This window comes from Antedon bifida, chromosome 3 (genome assembly GCF_963402885.1).
Source record: "Antedon bifida chromosome 3, ecAntBifi1.1, whole genome shotgun sequence".
Classification (NCBI taxonomy): domain Eukaryota; kingdom Metazoa; phylum Echinodermata; class Crinoidea; order Comatulida; family Antedonidae; genus Antedon; species Antedon bifida.
This window is the reverse complement of record NC_136228.1, coordinates 19,780,128-19,800,355: the sequence shown is the minus strand read 5'-3', so window position 1 is coordinate 19,800,355 and position 20,228 is coordinate 19,780,128. Positions and strand designations below refer to the sequence as shown.

At 30.4% G+C, this 20,228-nt stretch overlaps 1 protein-coding gene and 1 long non-coding RNA gene across 2 annotated transcripts in view; both read right to left on the bottom strand.

Moving 5' to 3' along the window:
- The window catches only part of LOC144837954 (uncharacterized), a 106,457-nt gene that overhangs the window by 46,577 nt on the left and 39,652 nt on the right, over positions 1 to 20,228 (bottom strand). The gene's annotated exons all lie outside the window — the stretch shown is intronic.
- Positions 5,433 to 8,542, bottom strand: LOC144837197 (uncharacterized). Its single transcript, XM_078692213.1, has 5 exons — positions 8,291 to 8,542; positions 7,484 to 7,621; positions 6,441 to 6,641; positions 5,991 to 6,049; positions 5,433 to 5,577 (listed from the first exon to the last, which is right to left on the bottom strand). The coding sequence occupies exons 1-5, from the start codon at positions 8,540 to 8,542 to the stop codon at positions 5,433 to 5,435; spliced, it is 795 nt and encodes a 264-aa protein (XP_078548339.1).

Here is a 20,228-nt window from a genome sequence, read left to right as displayed (position 1 = left end):
TAATTAACAGCAAATTACACTGATTATAATACAAAATTTACATTATTTATTATCTTAATTAGTAGCAAATTACACTGAGTATAATACAACATTTACATTATTTATTTATCTTAATTAGCAGTAAATTACACTGATTATAATACAAAATATACATTATTTATTTATCTTAATTAGCAGCAAATTACACTGATTATAATACAAAATATACATTATTTATTATCTTAATTAGTAGCAAATTACACTGAGTATAATACAACATTTACATTATTTATTATCTTAATTAGCAGCAAATTAAACCGATTATAATACAAAATTTACATTATTTATTATCTTAACGGTAGCAAATTACACTGAGTATAATACAACATTTACATTATTTATTTATCTTAATTAGCAGCAAATTACACTGATTATAATACAAAATTTACATTATTTATTTATCTTAATTAGTAGCAAATTACACTGATTATAATACAAAATATACATTATTTATTTATCTTAATTAGCAGCAAATTACACTGATTATAATACAAAATATACATTATTTATTATCTTAATTAGTAGCAAATTACACTGAGTATAATACAACATTTACATTATTTATTTATCTTAATTAGCAGCAAATTACACTGAGTATAATACAACATTTACATTATTTATTTATCTTAATTAGCAGCAAATTACACTGATTATAATACAAAATTTACATTATTTATTTATCTTAATTAGTAGCAAATTACACTGATTATAATACAAAATATACATTATTTATTTATCTTAATTAGCATCAAATTACACTGATTATAATACAAAATATACATTATTTATTATCTTAATTAGTAGCAAATTACACTGAGTATAATACAACATTTACATTATTTATTTATCTTAATTAGCAGCAAATTACACTGAGTATAATACAACATTTACATTATTTATTTATCTTAATTAGCAGCAAATTACACTGATTATAAATACACAATAATATCAATTTGTTGAAGGGTACTTGGTCTTATCTGTTATCTGTTTAATTTAGTTTACATTTTATTTAACTTTATTTTTAAACAATACCAAAACAACCACACAATTTGGTCAAAAACAGAAATTATGCATTAAAAAAACCCTGAAATCAGCTGTTTTTGTTTGACATCGCGCCACCGTTCCGCCGAAATCAACCGGATTTTTGGGTATATAAACAAATCGTTGTATATCCATTACTCCATAATATAACTGTAAGCTGAAATAATTAATTTTCTTCGTTTGTTTTTTTACTGAATTCAATAAAAACGCCACGCAAATTATGAATTTTAAAATCTTTTTTCTTATATTATTTAGGGACAATAAATACATCTTACAACTACAAACAAGCATTTTTATATTATGACCTTCTTAACTCAGTCATATTAAAATCAGTAGCCTCTCCACGACACTTCGGACATTATTTTTTATCGATAACGTTTTGAAGGAAAGTTCATCCATCTTATTTTTGTATATATAGCCTAATGAATTAAAACACGAATATGGGCTTTCTAACCGAACAAAAAACAAAACATCTACCCCTTTTATCAAACGCTATTTAAACTCGATATTGAACCTTTAGCTCCTTGTTTATTATAACCGCCCGGTTTTACACAATCCAAGCAAAACTTGCAATTAACTTATCCGGTCGTTAAAAGGGTACCGCCGTTAAAAGGTTTTACGATAAAACTACAACTAAAGTTGCACAAGCCTATTAACAAACAGTTTGACGCGCGCCCCTCGATGTTCTGATTTCGCAAAACTCTTGTAACGTCATATGACCACAATGCTTATTTGGCATTTTCCCCATAACTGTTAGAACTAACGGCATCTTAAATAAATGGAATAAAACCAAAAAAAAAATGGCTAAAACAAATAAATCATATGATAATGACATTTAATATTTATCTTGCAACAAACATTACATTAAATATTGATCTCAATTAGCAGCACATTATACTGATTATAATACAAAATTTACATTATTTATTATCTTAATTAGCAGCAAATTACACTGATTATAATACAAAATTTACATTATTTATTTATCTTAATTAGCAACAAATTACACTGATTATAATACAAAATTTTACATTATTTATTTATCTCAATTAGCAGCAAATTACACTGATTATAATACAAAATTTACATTATTTATTATCTTAATTAGTAGCAAATTACACTGATTATAATACAAAATTTACATTATTTATTTATCTCAATTAGCAGCAAATTACACTGATTATAATACAACATTTACATTATTTATTATCTTAATTAGCAGCAAATTACACTGATTATAATACAAAATTTACATTATTTATTATCTTAATTAGCAGCAAATTACACTGATTATAATACAAAATTTACATTATTTATTATCTTAATTTGTAGCAAATTACACTGATTATAAATAAAAAAAATTATTGAAATTTACATTAATTATTTATATTCACTGGCAATTAATTACACTAATTATAAATACAAAATTTACAATAAATATTAACAAATTACACTGATTATAATTATAAAAATGTTAAATTTACTTTAATCATTTAACAACAAATTTCACCAATTTTTTGAGGGATCAATTTACTCTCAGTGATTTTTAATATTAAACATTTGAGGGAAAAGACATTTCAGACATTTTTAAAATCCGGTGTTTATTTAAACTTTGTCATTTGTAGGCTAGTTGTATGATTTAAAACATATTGTTTTATTGTTAAAGTATAACTCTTCTACATTAAATATTGATCTATTCTTAATTAGCAGCACATTATACCAATTATAAATAGAACATTATTAAATTTACATTAATTATTGATCTTATTTACCAACAAATTACAACAATTATGCTTGTAGTTGTAAGATATATTTTTTTGTCCCCAACAATAATATAAAAAAAAATTTCAAAATTCAGAATTTGAGAAGTTTTTATCAAATTCAGTAAAAAACAAACTTTAAAACAAAATTTAAACTTTGTCATCATATAAATGGCAATTTGTAGGCTAGTTGTATGGTTTATAACAAATTGTTTTTTTCAATATTTAAATTGATAAAATTATAATCGAAAAATTTAAACGGAGGAAATCTTTTAAGGGGCGGTGTTGATTCAGTATTCGAATGTGGCACCGAAGTAAAATATTGCTATATAAATGACACCAAAGATGTAGTACCAAAACGATTATTCATGTTAGATAACAGAAGTTAACCAAGTCTTGATAATAACTCATTGAGGTTGACAAACAAATCTAAGATATGCAATTAATGTATATTCTTCATTACTATAATTATAAAAATGTTAAATTTACATTAATCATTTAACAACAAATTTCACCAATTTTTTGGGGGATCAATTTACTCTCAGTGATTGTTAATATTAAACATTTGAGGGAAAAGACATTTCAGACATTTTTAAAATCCGGTGTTTATTTAAACTTTGTCATCATGAAATTTGCAATTTGTAGGCTAGTTGTATGATTTAAAACATATTGTTTTATTGTTAAAGTATAACTCTTCTACATTAAATATTGATCTATTCTTAATTAGCAGCACATTATACCAATTATAAATAGAACATTATTAAATTTACATTAATTATTGATCTTATTTACCAACAAATTACAACAATTATGCTTGTAGTTGTAAGATGTATTTTTTGTCCCCAATAATACAAAAAAAAAATTCAGAATTTGAGAAGTTTTTATCAAATTCAGTAAAAAAAACAACTTTAAAACAAAATTCAAACTTTGTCATCATACAAATGGCAATTTGTAGGCTAGTTGTATGGTTTATAACAAATTGTTTTTTTTTTTTCAATATATAAGAGAAGAGTATTGACATTAGGCAGTAACCCAAATAATTGTATTAACGTAGTTATGTAGAAGGGGGGGGGGGGGATGGTGAAGCTTCTAGTCTGTCCGATGCTATGACAAATTTTTATTACTTTTTGGTAATCAAATATGTAACAGTAGTTTTGTTTTTAGAACAAAAACAACATTGATATCATATTGAATAAATATATTAATAAATAATTATAGTAAATTTAATGATTTTAATTACAAAATCATTAAATTTACTTTAATTATTTATGTTCAGTTGCAACAAATAAATATATGAAAAAATAAAAACAACTTTAAAACAAAATTTAAACTTTGTCATCATATAAATGGCAATTTGTAGGCTAGTTGTATGGTTTATAACAAATTGGTTTTTTTTTTCAATATTTAAATTGATAAAATTATAATCGAAAAATTTAAACGGAGGGAATCTTTTAAGGGGCGGTGTTGGTTCAGTATTCGAATGTGGTACCGAAGTAAAATATTGCTATATAAATAACACCAAAGATGTAGTACCAAAACGATTATTCATGTTAGAAGTGGGAAGAAAAGCTATAACAGAAGTTAAACCAAGCCTTGATAATAACTCGTTGAGGTTGACAGACAAATCTAAGATATGCAATTAATGTATATTCTTTGTTACTATAATTATTTATTTAATTTACAAAAGTACCATTTATTTGTTATCAATGTCAACAGCTAGGGAAAAGTCCAAAGAAAACAAGGTTATCGTTGAACAGGACATTAATGGAGGTAACATTTTCCCTTAAATTAATCTATAGCACAGTTAAACATTTGGTACTTTGTTTAGACTTGAGGATGAATGAAGTTATATTACTATCATATTAGGTTGCTTTTTTTAGTAACTCATTAATCAGTTTGATGATGGATTATGACAAATAAATATTAAATTAAAAATTTTCAAATCATAATACACTAATAGTCTAATATATTTAATACAATATTTAAATACTGTATAGATGTTCACCAGATGTATATATTCAACTATAAACTATTAGAAAATTAATGTAGGCCTATTATGATTTGAAAATTGTTAATTTAGTAATATAATTTTAATAATCGCTTACTAAATTAAGGGAAATCCAAAAATATATAATATAGATAATTTGATCGATGTAGTTATGTGAGGGGAGGTCACCTCAAATGTGTCAAGTCATATGACAAATCAAAAATCCATATCAGTATGATATAGCACCACTTTATGAAACACCAAAATATAAAAGAAAAGTATTGACATTAGGCAGTAACCCAAATAATTGTATTAACGTAGTTATGTAGGGGGGGGGGGGGGGGGTGAAGCTTCTAGTCTGTCAGATGCTATGACAAATTTTTATTACTTTTTGGTAATCAAATATGTAACAGTGGTTTTGTTTTTAGAACAAAAACAACATTGATATCATATTGAATAAATATAATAATAAATAATTATAGTAAATTTAATGATTTTAATTACAAAATCATTAAATTTACTTTAATTATTTATGTTCATTTGCAACAAATAAATATATGAAAAGATAAAAACACATTAAAATAAACTTAAAAAGAACTGTTAACTTACAACAATCGAATATCGGTAATACAACCAAAACTATTGGCAGAATAAATCGCACGGCATGGTAAATTTACATTTAAATCGAAGTCTAGATCTTCTGGAATGTGCAATACAACATCATTTTCCATATACATGTCTACAGGATACCTGCAATCAAACAATCCATATAATAATAAAAACAGATATAAAATATAATATTTTAAAGACACATTGTCCACCAAAAACATAACAAATTATTAGAAAAAATAAAAAGATTATTAACATCAGACTTTAAATAGCCCATTTTGTAGTTTTAATGAGATAATCACTTCCATAAAAAGAAAAGAAACAAGATCTTCACAATTTAACAAAAAAACAACCATTTGGACTATTTTTGCCTTAAATTACAGGTTATTTTTAGGTAAATAACTTGTTTTCTCCAATTTTATTAAACTACTATTTCATTTTTAAATGGCATATTCAAAACATTTTTTTTAGAACAATTTATTTTCTTAAGTGAATTATATCACAATCACCAAATATAATATAAACAAAATTAAAAATTACAATAAAGTACATACCCATCACTTTCTTCCCCTACAGCCACAATTACACCATTAACTGAATTAACTCCACCAGCCTACAACACAAAAAAATCAAATAATATATATATATATATATTGATTATGATTTAATAGACATATATAATAACCTTATCTACAACATACACAGCTAACTGATATTTATCTCTCACCAAAATAACCTAAATATAAAGCAATATACAAAATATTATGTTTTTTTGATTACTTTTTTTAGTTGGGACAACACTATGACACATTACATTCAAACAAGCTATAAATAATTTTGAATAAAATATTCTCATATTTCAATATGACTTCCCAAGCTATTGATAGATATTGGCACTATAATACTTTCTATACAATTATTCAATATATCAATGTTGTTTTCATTCTAAAAACAAAACCACTATTACATATTCAATTACCAAAAAGTAATAAAAAAATACATACCTCCAACACTGTTGATGGAGTACTTCTCAACTCCTTGTCTTCCATTACCAAGGCTGATATGGTTAGTTCTTGATTTCTCATATCACTGGAAACATTCGAGGCGGCCTCCCCCCACATAACTACATCGATAGAATTATCTAGGCTGCTCCCTAATGTCAACACTCTTCTCTTGTATTTTGGTGTTTCATAAAGTTCACCAACCTAAAGCAAAAAGAAAACATCAATAAATACACTTTTATTTTCTTTCATAACATGTGATGGTGCTATATTATATATTATTGGATTTCCCTTAATCTAGTAAGCGATTATTAAAATTATATTACTAAATTAACAATTGTCAAATCATAATAGGCCTACACTAATTTTCTAATAGTTTATAGTTGAATATATACATCTGGTGAATACAGTATTTAAATATTCTATTAAATATATTAGACTATTAATGTATTATGATTTGACAATTGTTAATTTAATATTTATTTGTCATAATCTATCATATTGCATAGTAAAACTGATTAATGAGTATCTAAAAAAAGCAACCTAATTATGATAGTAATATAACTTCATTCATCCTTAAGTCTAAACAAAATACCAAATGTATAACACTGTTCATAACGGCGCTAGTCCCATTTCGACCGTTTTTATTTCGACTTAAACACTTGTTAAGTAACTTATTGTGAATACCACACCTTAGAATTAGGCCTCATAAGCACTTGTATGGAGAAGAATCACATAAAAAGTAACAAATAAATTCTTTAAATTTATGATTTTACAGACGTGTTTCTCGCACAAAGTTCGCATACACGAAGTTCAATATTTTCGTTTATATAAAAAAACGTCAATATGTGAAATTCACAAACCCTGTGCGAAAAACACGTCTGTAAATTCATCAATTTAAAGGATTTAGCCTATTTGTTACTTACTCTGTAATTCTCCATCGTAAAAGTAATTATGACGTCTAATTCTAAGGTGTGGTATTCAGGATTAAGTTCCTTAACAAATTTGGAGTCGAAATAAAAGATTAATTTAAGGGAAAATGTTACCTTCATTAATGTCCCGTTCAACGATAGCCTTGTTTTCTTTGGGCTTCCCCTAGCTGTTGACATGGACACCGTCGGTGGTCTGATAAAATTACGAATAACTTCCATATTCACATCAAAATCAGCAATATTTGTTAAAACCTTAAAATCACAAAAGAAAAATAATCATTAAAACAAAATATGTACATACACCTACCACAGTTTAGTCATTTCTTTTTTCACTTCAATTCGTACTTGAACAAACATCAGAAAATTTTATTTATGAAAAAAAAATCATAGGCCTACAACTCAGAATTTACAATTATACTGGTAATATGGCATAACAATTTATTTATTTATTAAAACATATTTAGGCAGGATAACATAATTCAGAATAACAATCAGAAGAATTATACTTCTTAATGTTATAAACCATACAACTAGCCTACAAATTCCGAATTTCATGATGCAAAGTTTAAATAAACACCGGATTTTAAACATTTCAAGTCTGAAATGTCTTTCTCCTCACTAAGTAAATTAATTTTAAAAAAACCCAATTACTCCTCCCTGTTCCATTAATAACGTCCGTTTATTTATGTATTATTCAATTATTATCAATTTCTAAATCTAATTAAATGACATTGTAGTATAATTGTTATCATGGATAATATTGATAAGTATATTTAGGTACCGTCTTAGCTTTTTAACAATAGTGAAGCAAGGTTTCTATTTTATATCAACATAGACATAGGGCCTAATAACAAATAAAAGGCATTTTTGTAAATTAAATAAACAATTATAATAACAAAAAATATACATTTTATTGCATACCTTAGATTTGTCTGTCAACCTCAATGAATTATTATCAAGGCTTGGTTTAACTTCTGTTACCATAATTTTTCTCCCCACTTCTAACATAAATAATCGTTCTGCTACTACATCTTCGGTATCATTTATATAGCAACTCCTTACTTCGGTATCACCACATTCGAACACTGAACCAACACCGAAAGATCTCCGCCCCTTAGAAATTTCCCTCCGTTCAAATTTTTCGACTACGTACAATTTACGTACTTTCGACATCACTCTCGCTATACCTCCTTGACTTTACATTGACTTTCAACACTACCATAGAAAAATAAATTACTTTCTCCATGAACTAACTAACTCTGTACCCTTAACTTAACTTTTGCACAAGAGCGTCATTGATGGAAATTTTTTAACCAATCAAATATCACCAATATAAAAATAAACTGCGCATGATCAGTCATTACCAATTAACCAAATGCCCAATCACAACGTAACGTATATCACATTTTTACCCGATACGTGGTGGTGACCAGCAGTGAAAAAAAAGCTATAAAAACTATGCTAGGTGGCAGCACATAATACTAGATTTAAATTGCTATCTTTATATTACATTTTGATGATGCCTTCAAGTTAAAAATTGGATTAAAAAATGGGTCTCGTAATTTCATCTTTGCTACACTGTTATAACATATACAGATTATTCCGTAAATACTGTTATTATGTGCTTTATGACAGAAAATAGGTACAATTCAACACTGCAAACATATTTAATTCATGTCATAGGATGGCATAATAATTGTCGGCGTTCATATTATAATGTATGTGGTGCATGTTGCGTTTGCGCGGATAACCCGAACTCGTCAAAGTGACGGGTTCAAATCTAGTTGGTTATCCGCACTTGGCGGATAACCCCTTGTTATTGTCAGGATCTTTTTTTTCTTTTTTTTTTTTTTTTTTTTCTATATTCTTCTTTCTTTCCACGAATTTTGTTCGCAGCGTATCTCAAATTCTGGCCAACATAAGATTGTATAACTTTGTCGAAAGATTGACCTGTAGCTGTAGATGTGCAAGAAACTTTTTTTTATGAATTTTGAGTCGCGCAGCGTAAGTTACGCGCGATTTTATGAATTTGAATGATTGATCATAGATTATAAACCAAAAGTCATTTTGTATTGAAACTTGGTGAAAATTTAAGTCATACCATGCGAAAACTTTCTATGGATTAAAAATGGCAGGTTGCGCAAAAAGTTACGCGCGCACGCGCGTTTAAAATTTCAAAATGCAAAAAATCAACTTCTAATCAACTTTCTACGCGTTTCATATCATTTTGAGCATTTCAAAAATTCCCACGCGGGCGCAATTTTTTACGCGCGCGTGCGCACGTAGCGCAAAAACATCTTTTTTTTGCTTGATTTTTGTTTTTCCAGTCTTTTTTAGTAAATTTATCAACTTCTCAAACAATTTCGACTTAAAATCACGTCACACGAGCACGTAGAATTGGATAATTTGCGCGCGTTTTTGATGAAAAACTTCAAAAATTCGTCAAAATTAGACCTTATTTTAAACTGTCATAAATTCTAAACTACGTGGTGAACTTTTTTTAAATTACATATTCTGGAAGTAGATGAGTTGTATTTATCGAATCATGCATTAATATGGCTAACCGGACATTGTGACGTCATCGTATGGCCACCCGAATATAAAATATAGGTTTTTTTTTCTCTTTCGTCAGAGCTCTTCAAGTTTAATAGAGCGCATCTCCACTTATCCGTATTCCATTTCCCCCAATTTTTTTATTTTGTCTAGGCCAATCAATTATCTTTCGCACGATTTACCGTTTTTAAAATTGTGATGACGTCATCATGTTCAAAAGCGTCAATAACTTTGGTCACTTCTTTTCACCTTTTCTGCACTGTATGTAGTACGTATACAGTATATAGTGTATACCGTATATACTCAGACGTGACGCAAAATAGAGGGCGCACTAACATTTTTTCAATGGCATAATCGTTTTTCTGCGCGCAATATTCTAACGTATGACGTGCGCGTGGCTTTTGCGCTGCGGATAACCTAACTCGTCCGTAGTGACGAGTTCAAATCTAGTTGGTTATCCGCACTTGGCGGATAACCCCTTGTTATTGTCAGGATCTTTTTTTTTTTCTATGTTCTTCTTTCTTTCCACGAATTTTGTTCGCAGCGTATCTCTAATTCTGGTCAACATAAGATTGTATAACTTTGTCATAAGATTGACCTATATCTGTAGATGTGCAAGAAACTTTGTTTTTTGATTTTTGAATTGCGCAGCGTAAGTTACGCGCAATTTTATGAATTTCAATGATTGATCATAGATTAAAAACCAAAAGTCATTTTGTATTGAAACTTGGTGAAAATTTAAGTCATATCAAGCGCAAACTTTCTATGGATTAAAAATGGCAGGTTGCGCAGAAAGTTACGCGCGCACGCGCGTTTAAAATTTCAAATTGCGAAAAATCCATTTCTAATCAACTTTCTACGCGTTTCATGTCATTTTGAGCATTTCAAAAATTCCCACGCGTGCGCAATATGTTTACGCGCGCGTGCGCACATAGGGCAAAAACATGTTTTTTTTGCTTGATTTTTGTTTTTTCAGCCTTTTCTAGTAATTTTACCAACTTTCAAACAATTTCGACTTAAAATCACGTCATACGAGCACGTAGAATTGAACAATTTGCGCGCGTTTTTGATAAACAATTTCAAAAATTTGTCAAAATTATACCTTTTTTTAAACAGTCATAGATTCTAAACTACATGGTCAATTTTATTTTTTTTTACATATTCTGAAAGTAGATGAGTTGTAGATATAGAATCATGCATCCGTTTGGCTAACCGGACATTGTGACGTCATCGTATGGCCACTCCAATATCAAATATAGGATTTTTGTCTCTTTCGTCATAGCTCATCACATTTAATAGAGCGCATCTCTACTTATCCATATTCCATTTTCCTCAATTTTGTAATACTGTCTAGGTCAATCAATTATCTTTTGCATGATTAACCATTTTTAAAATTGTGATGACGTCATCATGTTCAAAAGCGTCAATAACTTTGGTCACTTATTTTCACCTATTCTGAACTGTATGTAGTACGTATACAGTATAATAGTGTATACCGTATAATTATACTTTGACGTGAAGCAAAATAGAGGGCGCACTAACATTTTTTTCAATAGCATAATCGTTTTTCTGCGCGCAATATTCTAACTTATGTCGTGCGCGTGGCTTTTGCGCTGCGGATAACCTAACTCGTCCGTAGTGACGAGTTCAAATCTAGTTGGTTATCCGCACTTGGCGGATAACCCCTTGTTATTGTCAGGATCTTTTTTTTTTTTTTGGTTATCCGCAACTTAGTTGCAGGATAACCCATGTGATTGTAAATATCTTTTTTTTCATCTTCTTTGTTATTCTTCTTTCTTTCCCGGAATTTTGTTCGCAGTGTATCTCTAATTATGGTCAACATAAGATTGCATAACTTTGTCATAAGATTGACCTGTAGCTGTAGATGTGCAAGAAATTTCGTTATATGACGTTAGAGTCGCGCAGCGTAAGTTACGTGCGATTTTATGAATTTTAATGATTGGTCATAGATTATAAACCAAAAGTCATTTTGTATTGACACTTAGTGAAAATTTAAGTCACATTAAGGGCAAACTTTCTATGGATTAAAAATGGCATGTTTCACAAGAAGTTACGCGCGCACGCGCATTTAAAATTTCAAAATGCACAAAATTAATTTCTAATCAACTTTCTACGCTGATCATGACATTTTGAGCATGTCAAAAATTCCCACGCGCGCGAAAAAAATTATGCGTAAGGTGCGCACGGAGCATAAAAATCATGTGTTTTTCTCTTGAATTATGATTTTACAGCCTTTCTTAGTCATTTTTAAAAAGATTGACATCATTTCAAATTAAAATGACGTCATACGAACACGTTGATTTAGACCATTTGCGCGCGTTTTAGTTGCAAAAGTGACAAAATATTGTCAAAATTATGCCTATTTTTAATCTATTATAGCTCCTCAGGATCATCCACGACCCCCAATTTTTTTAATTTAATATGTAAGCAGATATGTTGTAGATATGAATTCATGCAGAATCTTTACCCCTCGGATGTTATGACGTCATCGTATGGCCACACGAATGTAAAATATAGGATTTTTTACTTTTTCGTTATTGCTCATCTCATTAAATAGAGCGCATCTGGCTTATACGTATTCCATTTCCTCAGATATTTTAATACTGTCTAGGTCAATCAACTATCTTTCGCATGACTTAAAAATATTTTATTTTTTATGACATTATCATGTCTAAAAATGTAAATAACGTGGGTCACCTATTTTCATCTTTACAGTAAATTTCAATCTGTTATAGCTCGTCAGAATAAAAAGTGATAATCATGATTAAAACGTTTTCTGGAAGCTATTGGATTGTAGATACAAATTCATGTGAATATTTTGCCAATCAGATGTTGTGACGTCATCATATGGCCAGTTGAATTCAAAAAGTCATATTTTCATCTCTTGCGTAAAAGTTCATTGCGTTTAAACGAGAACGCATCTCACTTTTACGTGCCCAAAATTCTTCAAATTTGTTTTAATGTAATTATTTAGATAATTATCTTCTAAAATTGTTATCTTTATATGTCAATTTGATGACGTCATCGTGTTATTAATTAGATTTAAAAGATGGGTCTCGTAATTTTGTCTATGCTACACTGTATATAACATATACAGTTTATTCTGTAAAATACTGTAATATGATGTATGCTACATAATAGGTACAATTCAGCACTGTAAACATATTTATTTCATGTCATAGGATGGCATAATAATTGTCGAGGTTCATATGGTTAAGAATGTGCATGTTGCGTTTGCGCGGATAACCCGAACTCGTCAAAGTGACGAGTTCAAATCTAGTTGGTTATCCGCACTTGGCGGATAACCCCTTGTTATTGTCAGGATCTTTTTTTTTTTCTTTTTTTTTTTTTAGTTATCCGCTTAGTAGCGGATAACTCCTTGTAACTGTATGAAATCATCTTTTTTTTCTGTATTATTCTTTCTTTCTGTCAATTTTGTGTCTCGCGTATCTCAAAAACTTGTAAACAAAACATTTTATAACTTTGTCAACATGTGGGCATTCACGTGAAATTGTGCACCTCCTATTGTGAATGACGTCAGAATTGCGCAACGTGATTTACGCGCGTTTTAACGAATTTCGCGTATTTAACATAGATCGAAAACAATATAGCAATTTAAATTGAAACTTAACAAAAGTTTAATTTATATCTTGCGCTAACTGACTGTGGAAAAAAAATGGCATGTTTCACACGAAGTTACGCGCGCACGGGCGTTTAAAATTTCAGAATGCGAAAAATCAAATTCTAATCAACTTTCTACGCGTTTCATGTCATTTTGAGCATGTCAAAAATTCCCACGCGCGCGCATATTTTTACTCGCACGGTGCGCACGTAGCATTGAAAATAATTTTTTTTCGCGTGATTCATGTTTTCCAGCCTTTTCTAGTAATTTTACCAACTTTTGAACAATTTTGACCTAAAATTACGTCATACAGGCACATCCAATTGGATAATTTACGTGCGTTTTTGATGAAAAAGTTCAAAAATTTGTCAAAATTCGTCAAAATTATGCCTTTGTTTAAACATTCATAGATTCTAAACTACGAGGTGAACTTTTTTTTAAATTATATATTCTGGAAGTTGATGTGTTGTAGATATGGAATCATGCATTAATTTGGCTAACTGGACATTGTGACGTCATCGTATGGCCACGCGAATATGAAATTTAGGATTTTTGTATCTTTCGTCATAACTCCTCACATTTAATAGAGCGCATCTCCACTTATCCGTTTTCCATTTTCACCCCGATTTTGATATTGTCTAGGTCAATGAACTATCTTTAGCATGAGTTAAAAATATTTTAATTTTTATGACGTCATCATGCCTAAAAATTTAAGTTACGTGTGGCATTAATTTCATCTTTACAGTAAATTTCAATCTGTTATAGCTCGTAAGAATAAAATGTGATAATCATGATTAAAACGTTTTCTTGAAGCTATTGGATTGTAGATACAAAATCATGTGAAAATTTTGCCAATCGGATGTGGTGACGTCATCATATGGCCAGTTAAATAAAAAAAGTCGTATTTTCTTATTTTACGTCATAGTTCATCACATTTAAAAGAGCGCGCATCTATATTTTATGTATCCAAATTTCTTCTACACGCTAATATGTTGTTGCTGAGATAATATCCTTCCGAAATTATTATTTTAGTGTTTCATTTTGATACCGTCGCCATGTTAAAAAATGGAATAAATGGCGGGTCCCGTAATTTCACCTATTCCACACTGTATGTAATATGTATACAGATTATACTGTTTATACTGTACTGTACTATGACACAAAATTGACAGAATTCAGCACTAACAACATATCATATTCTTCAGATCAGGTCATATGCCATAATTTTTTTCTGTGTGCAAAATTCTAACGTATGACGTGCACGTGGCGTTTGTCGTGCGGATAACTAACTCGTCAAAGTGACGAGTTTCATGTCTAGTTTTTTGGTTATCCGCAACTTAGTTGCGGATAACCCTTGTGATTGTAAATATCTTTTTTTTCATCTTCATCATCATCTTCTTTGTTATTCTTCTTTCTTTCCCGGAATTTTGTTCGCAGCGTATCTCTAATTATGGTCAACATAAGATTGCATAACTTTGTCATAAGATTGACCTGTAGCTGTAGATGTGCAAGAAATTTCGTTATATGACGTTAGAGTCGCGCAGCGTAAGTTACGTGCGATTTTATGAATTTTAATTATTGATCATAGATTATAAACCAAAAGTCATTTTGTATTGACACTTGGTGAAAATTTAAGTCACATTAAGGGCAAACTTTCTATGGATTAAAAATGGCATGTTTCACAAGAAGTTACGCGCGCACGCGCATTTAAAATTTCAAAATGCGCAAAATTAATTTCTAATCAACTTTCTACGCTGATCATGACATTTTGAACATGTCAAAAATTCCCACGCGCGCGAAAAAAATTACGCGTAAGGTGCGCACGGAGCATGAAAATCATGTGTTTTTTTCTTGAATTATGATTTTACAGCCTTTCTTAGTCATTTTAAAAAAGATTTACATCATTTCAAATTAAAATGATGTCATACGAACACGTTGATTTAGACCATTTGCGCGCGTTTTAGTTGCAAAAGTGACAACATATTGTCAAAATTAAGCCTATTTTTAATCTATTATAGCTCCTCAGGATCATCCACGACCCCCAATTTTTTTAATTTAATATGAAAGCAGATATGTTGTAGATATGAATTCATGCAGAACCTTTACCACTCGGATGTTATGACGTCATCGTATGGCCACACGAATGTAAAATATAGGATTTTTTACTCTTTCGTTATTGCTCATCAAATTCAACAAAGCGCTTCTCGGTTATAGGTATTCCATTTCCCCCGAAATTGTAATATTGTCTACGTTAATCAACTATCTTTCGCATGAATTAAAAATATTTTAATTTTTATGACGTCATCATGTCTAAAAACGTAAATAACGTGGGTCACTTATTTTCATCTTTACAGTAAATTTCAATCTGTTATAGCTCGTCAGAATAAAAAGTGATAATCATGATTAAAACGTTTTCTGGAAGCTATTGGATTGTAGATACAAATTGATGTGAATATTTTGCCAATCAGATGTTGTGACGTCATCATATGGCCAGTTGAATAAAAAAAGTCATATTTTCATCTCTTGCGTAAAAGTTCATTGCGTTTAAACGAGAGCGCATCTCACTTTTACGTGCCCAAAATTCTTCAAATTTGTTTTAATGTAAATTTTTAGATAATTATCTTCTAAAATTGTTATCTTTATATGTCAATTTGATGACGTCATCGTGTTAAAAATTGGATTTAAAAGATGGGTCTCGTAATTTTGTCTATGCTACACTGTATATAACATATACAGTTTATTCTGTAAAATACTGTAATATGGTGTATGCTACATAATAGGTACAATTCAGCACTGTAAACATATTTATTTCATGTCATAGGATGGCATAATAATTGTCGAGGTTCATATAGTTAAGTATGTGCATGTTGCGTTTGCGCGGATAACCCGAACTCGTCAAAGTGACGAGTTCAAATCTAGTTTTTCTATGTTCTTCTTTCTTTCCACGAATTTTGTTCGCAGCGTATCTCAAATTCTGGCTAACATAAGATTGTATAACTTTGTCATAAGATTGACCTGCAGCTGTAGATGTGCAAGAAACTTTTTTTTATGAATTTTGAGTCGCGCAGCGTAAGCTACGCGCGATTTTATGAATTTCGCGTATTTAACATAGACTAAAAACCAAAAGTCATTTTGTAATGACACTTGGTGAACATTTAAGTCATATTAAGGGCAAACTTTCTATGGATTAAAAATGGCATGTATCACAGAAAGTTACGCGCGCACGCGCGTTTAAAATTTCAAATTGCGAAAAATCCATTTCTAATCAACATTCTACGCGTTTCATGTCATTTTGAGCATTTCAAAAATTCCCACGCGTGCGCAATATTTTTACGCGCGCGTGCGCACGTAGGGCAAAAACATATATTTTTTGCTTGATTTTTGTTTTTTCAGCCTTTTCTAGTAATTTTACCAACTTTCAAACAATTTCGACTTAAAATCACGTCATACGAGCACGTAGAATTGAACAATTTGCGCGCGTTTTTGATAAACAATTTCAAAAATTTGTCAAAATTATACCTTTTTTTAAACAGTCATAGATTCTAAACTACATGGTCAATTTTATTTTTTTTTACATATTCTGAAAGTAGATGAGTTGTAGATATGGAATCATGCATCCATTTGGCTAACCGGACATTGTGACGTCATCGTATGGCCACTCCAATATCAAATATAGGATTTTTGTCTCTTTCGTCATAGCTCATCACATTTAATTGAGCGCATCTCCACTTATCCATATTTCATTTTCCTCAATTTTGTAATATTGTCTAGGTCAATCAATTATCTTTTACATGATTTACCATTTTTAAAATTGTGATGACGTCATCATGTTCAAAAGCGTCAATAACTTTGGTCACTTATTTTCACCTATTCTGAACTGTATGTAGTACGTATACAGTATATAGTGTATACCGTATATACTTTGACGTGAAGCAAAATAGAGGGCACACTAACATTTTTTTCAATAGCATAATCGTTTTTCTGCGCGCAATATTCTAACGTATGACGTGCGCGTGGCTTTTGCGCTGCGGATAACCTAACTCGTCCGTAGTGACGAGTTCAAATCTAGTTTTTCTATGTTATTCTTCTTTCTTTCCCTGAATTTTGTTGGCAGCGTATCTCTAATTCTGGCCAACATAAGATTGTGTAACTTTGTCATAAGATTGACCTGTAGCTGTAGATGTGCAGGACGTTTCGTTTTTTGACTATAGAGTTGCGCCGCGTAAGTTACGCGTGATTTTGTGAATTTCGCGTATTTACCATAGATTAAAAACCAAAAAACAAATTAAATTGAAACTTGGCAAAAGTGTAATTTATATCATGCGCTAACTTTCTATGGATTAAAAATGGCACTTTTTACAGAAAGTTACGCGCGCACGCGCGTTTAAAATTTTAAAATGCGTAAAATCAATTTCTAATCAACTTTCTACGCGTTTCAGGTCATTTTGAGCATTTCAAAAATTCCCACGCGTGCGCAATATTTTTACGCGCGCGTGCGCACGTAGGGCAAAAACATGTTTTTTTTGCTTGATTTTTGTTTTATCAGCCTTTTCTAGTAATTTTACCAACTTTCAAACAATTTCGACTTAAAATCACGTCATACGAGCACGTAGAATTGAACAATTTGCGCGCGTTTTTGATAAACAATTTCAAAAATGTGTCAAAATTATACCTTTTTTTAAACAGTCATAGATTCTAAACTACATGGTCAATTTTATTTTTTTTTACATATTCTGAATGTAAATGAGTTGTAGATATAGAATCATGCATCCATTTGGCTAACCGGTCATTCTGACGTCATCGTATGGCCACTCCAATATCAAATATAGGATTTTTGTCTCTTTCGTCATAGCTCATCACATTTAATAGAGCGCATCTCTACTTATCCATATTCCATTTTCCTCAATTTTGTAATATTGTCTAGGTCAATCAATTATCTTTTACATGATTTACCATTTTTAAAATTGTGATGACGTCATCATGTTCAAAAGCGTCAATAACTTTGGTCACTTATTTTCACCTATTCTGCACTGTATGTAGTACGTATACAGTATATAGTGTATACCGTATATACTTAGACGTGAAGCAAAATAGAGGGCGCACTAACACTTTTTCAATGGCATAATCGTTTTTCAGCGCGCAATATTCTAACTTATGTCGTGCGCGTGGCTTTTGCGCTGCGGATAACCTAACTCGTCCGTAGTGACGAGTTCAAATCTAGTTGGTTATCCGCACTTGGCGGATAACCCCTTGTTATTGTCAGGATCTTTTTTTTTTTTTTTTTTTTTTTTTTTTTCTATGTTCTTCTTTCTTTCCACGAATTTTGTTGGTCGCATATCTCTAATTCTGGCCAACAAAAGATTGTATAACTTTGTCATAAGATTGACCTATAGCTGTAGATGTGCAGCCAAGCTTTTCGACGATTTCGGAGTTGCGCAGCGTAAGTTACGCGTGATTTTATGAATTTCAATGATTGATCATATTTTAAAAACTAAAAGTCATTTTGTATTGAAACTTGGTGAAAATTTAAGTCATATCAAGCGCAAACTTTCTATGGATTAAAAATGGCAGGTTGCGAAGAAAGTTACGCGCGCACGCGCGTTTAAAATTTCAAATTGTGAAAAATCTATTTCTAATCAACTTTCTACGCGTTTCATGTCATTTTGAGCATTTCAAAAATTCCCACGCGTGCGCAATATTTTTACGCGCGCGTGCGCACGTAGGGCAAAAACATGTTTTTTTTGCTTGATTTTTGTTTTTTCAGCCTTTTCTAGTAATTTTACCAACTTTCAAATAATTTCGACTTAAAATCACGTCATACGAACTCGTAGAATTGAACAATTTGCGCGCGTTTTTGACTAACTATTTCAAAAATTTGTCAAAATTATACCTTTTTTTAAACAGTCATAGATTTTAAACTACATGGTCAATTTTATTTTTTTTTACATATTCTGAAAGTAGATGAGTTGTAGATATAGAATCATGCATCCATTTGGCTAACCGGACATTGTGACGTCATCGTATGGCCACTCCAATATCAAATATAGGATTTTTGTCTCTTTCGTCATAGCTCATCACATTTAATAGAGCGCATCTCTACTTATCCATATTCCATTTTCCTCAATTTTGTAATATTGTCTAGGTAAATCAATTATCTTTTACATGATTTACCATTTTTAAAATTGTGATGACGTCATCATGTTCAAAAGCGTCAATAACTTTGGTCATTTATTTTCACCTATTCTGCACTGTATGTAGTACGTATACAGTATATAGTGTATACCGTATATACTTAGACGTGAAGCAAAATAGAGGGCACACTAACACTTTTTCAATGGCATAATCGTTTTTCTGTGCGCAATATTCTAACTTATGTCGTGCGCGTGGCTTTTGCGCTGCGGATAACCTAACTCGTCCGTAGTGACGAGTTCAAATCTAGTTGGTTTTCCGCAACGAAGTTGCAGGAAAACCTCTTGTGATTGTACGAAATCATCATCATCATCATCTTTTTTTTCATCTTCTTTCTTTCTGTATGATTTTTGTGTAACGCTTTTCTCTAAAACTTGCAAACATAACATTTTTTTAACTATGTTGACATTTTGACATTTATGTAACGTCGTCAAGCGAAGCTTTTCATGATGCTTACAATTGCGCAACGTGACG

Excerpts from the sequence above, each read along its gene's own strand:
- LOC144837197 (XM_078692213.1), bottom strand. The coding sequence starts at position 8,542 with ATGTCGAAAGTACGTAAATTGTACGTAGTCGAAAAATTTGAACGGAGG. Across the intron at positions 6,050-6,440 it reads CTCCATCAACAGTGTTGGAG|GCTGGTGGAGTTAATTCAGT; the intron begins GTATGTATTTTT and ends TTTGTGTTGTAG. Across the intron at positions 5,578-5,990 it reads GTAGGGGAAGAAAGTGATGG|GTATCCTGTAGACATGTATA; the intron begins GTATGTACTTTA and ends GTTTGATTGCAG.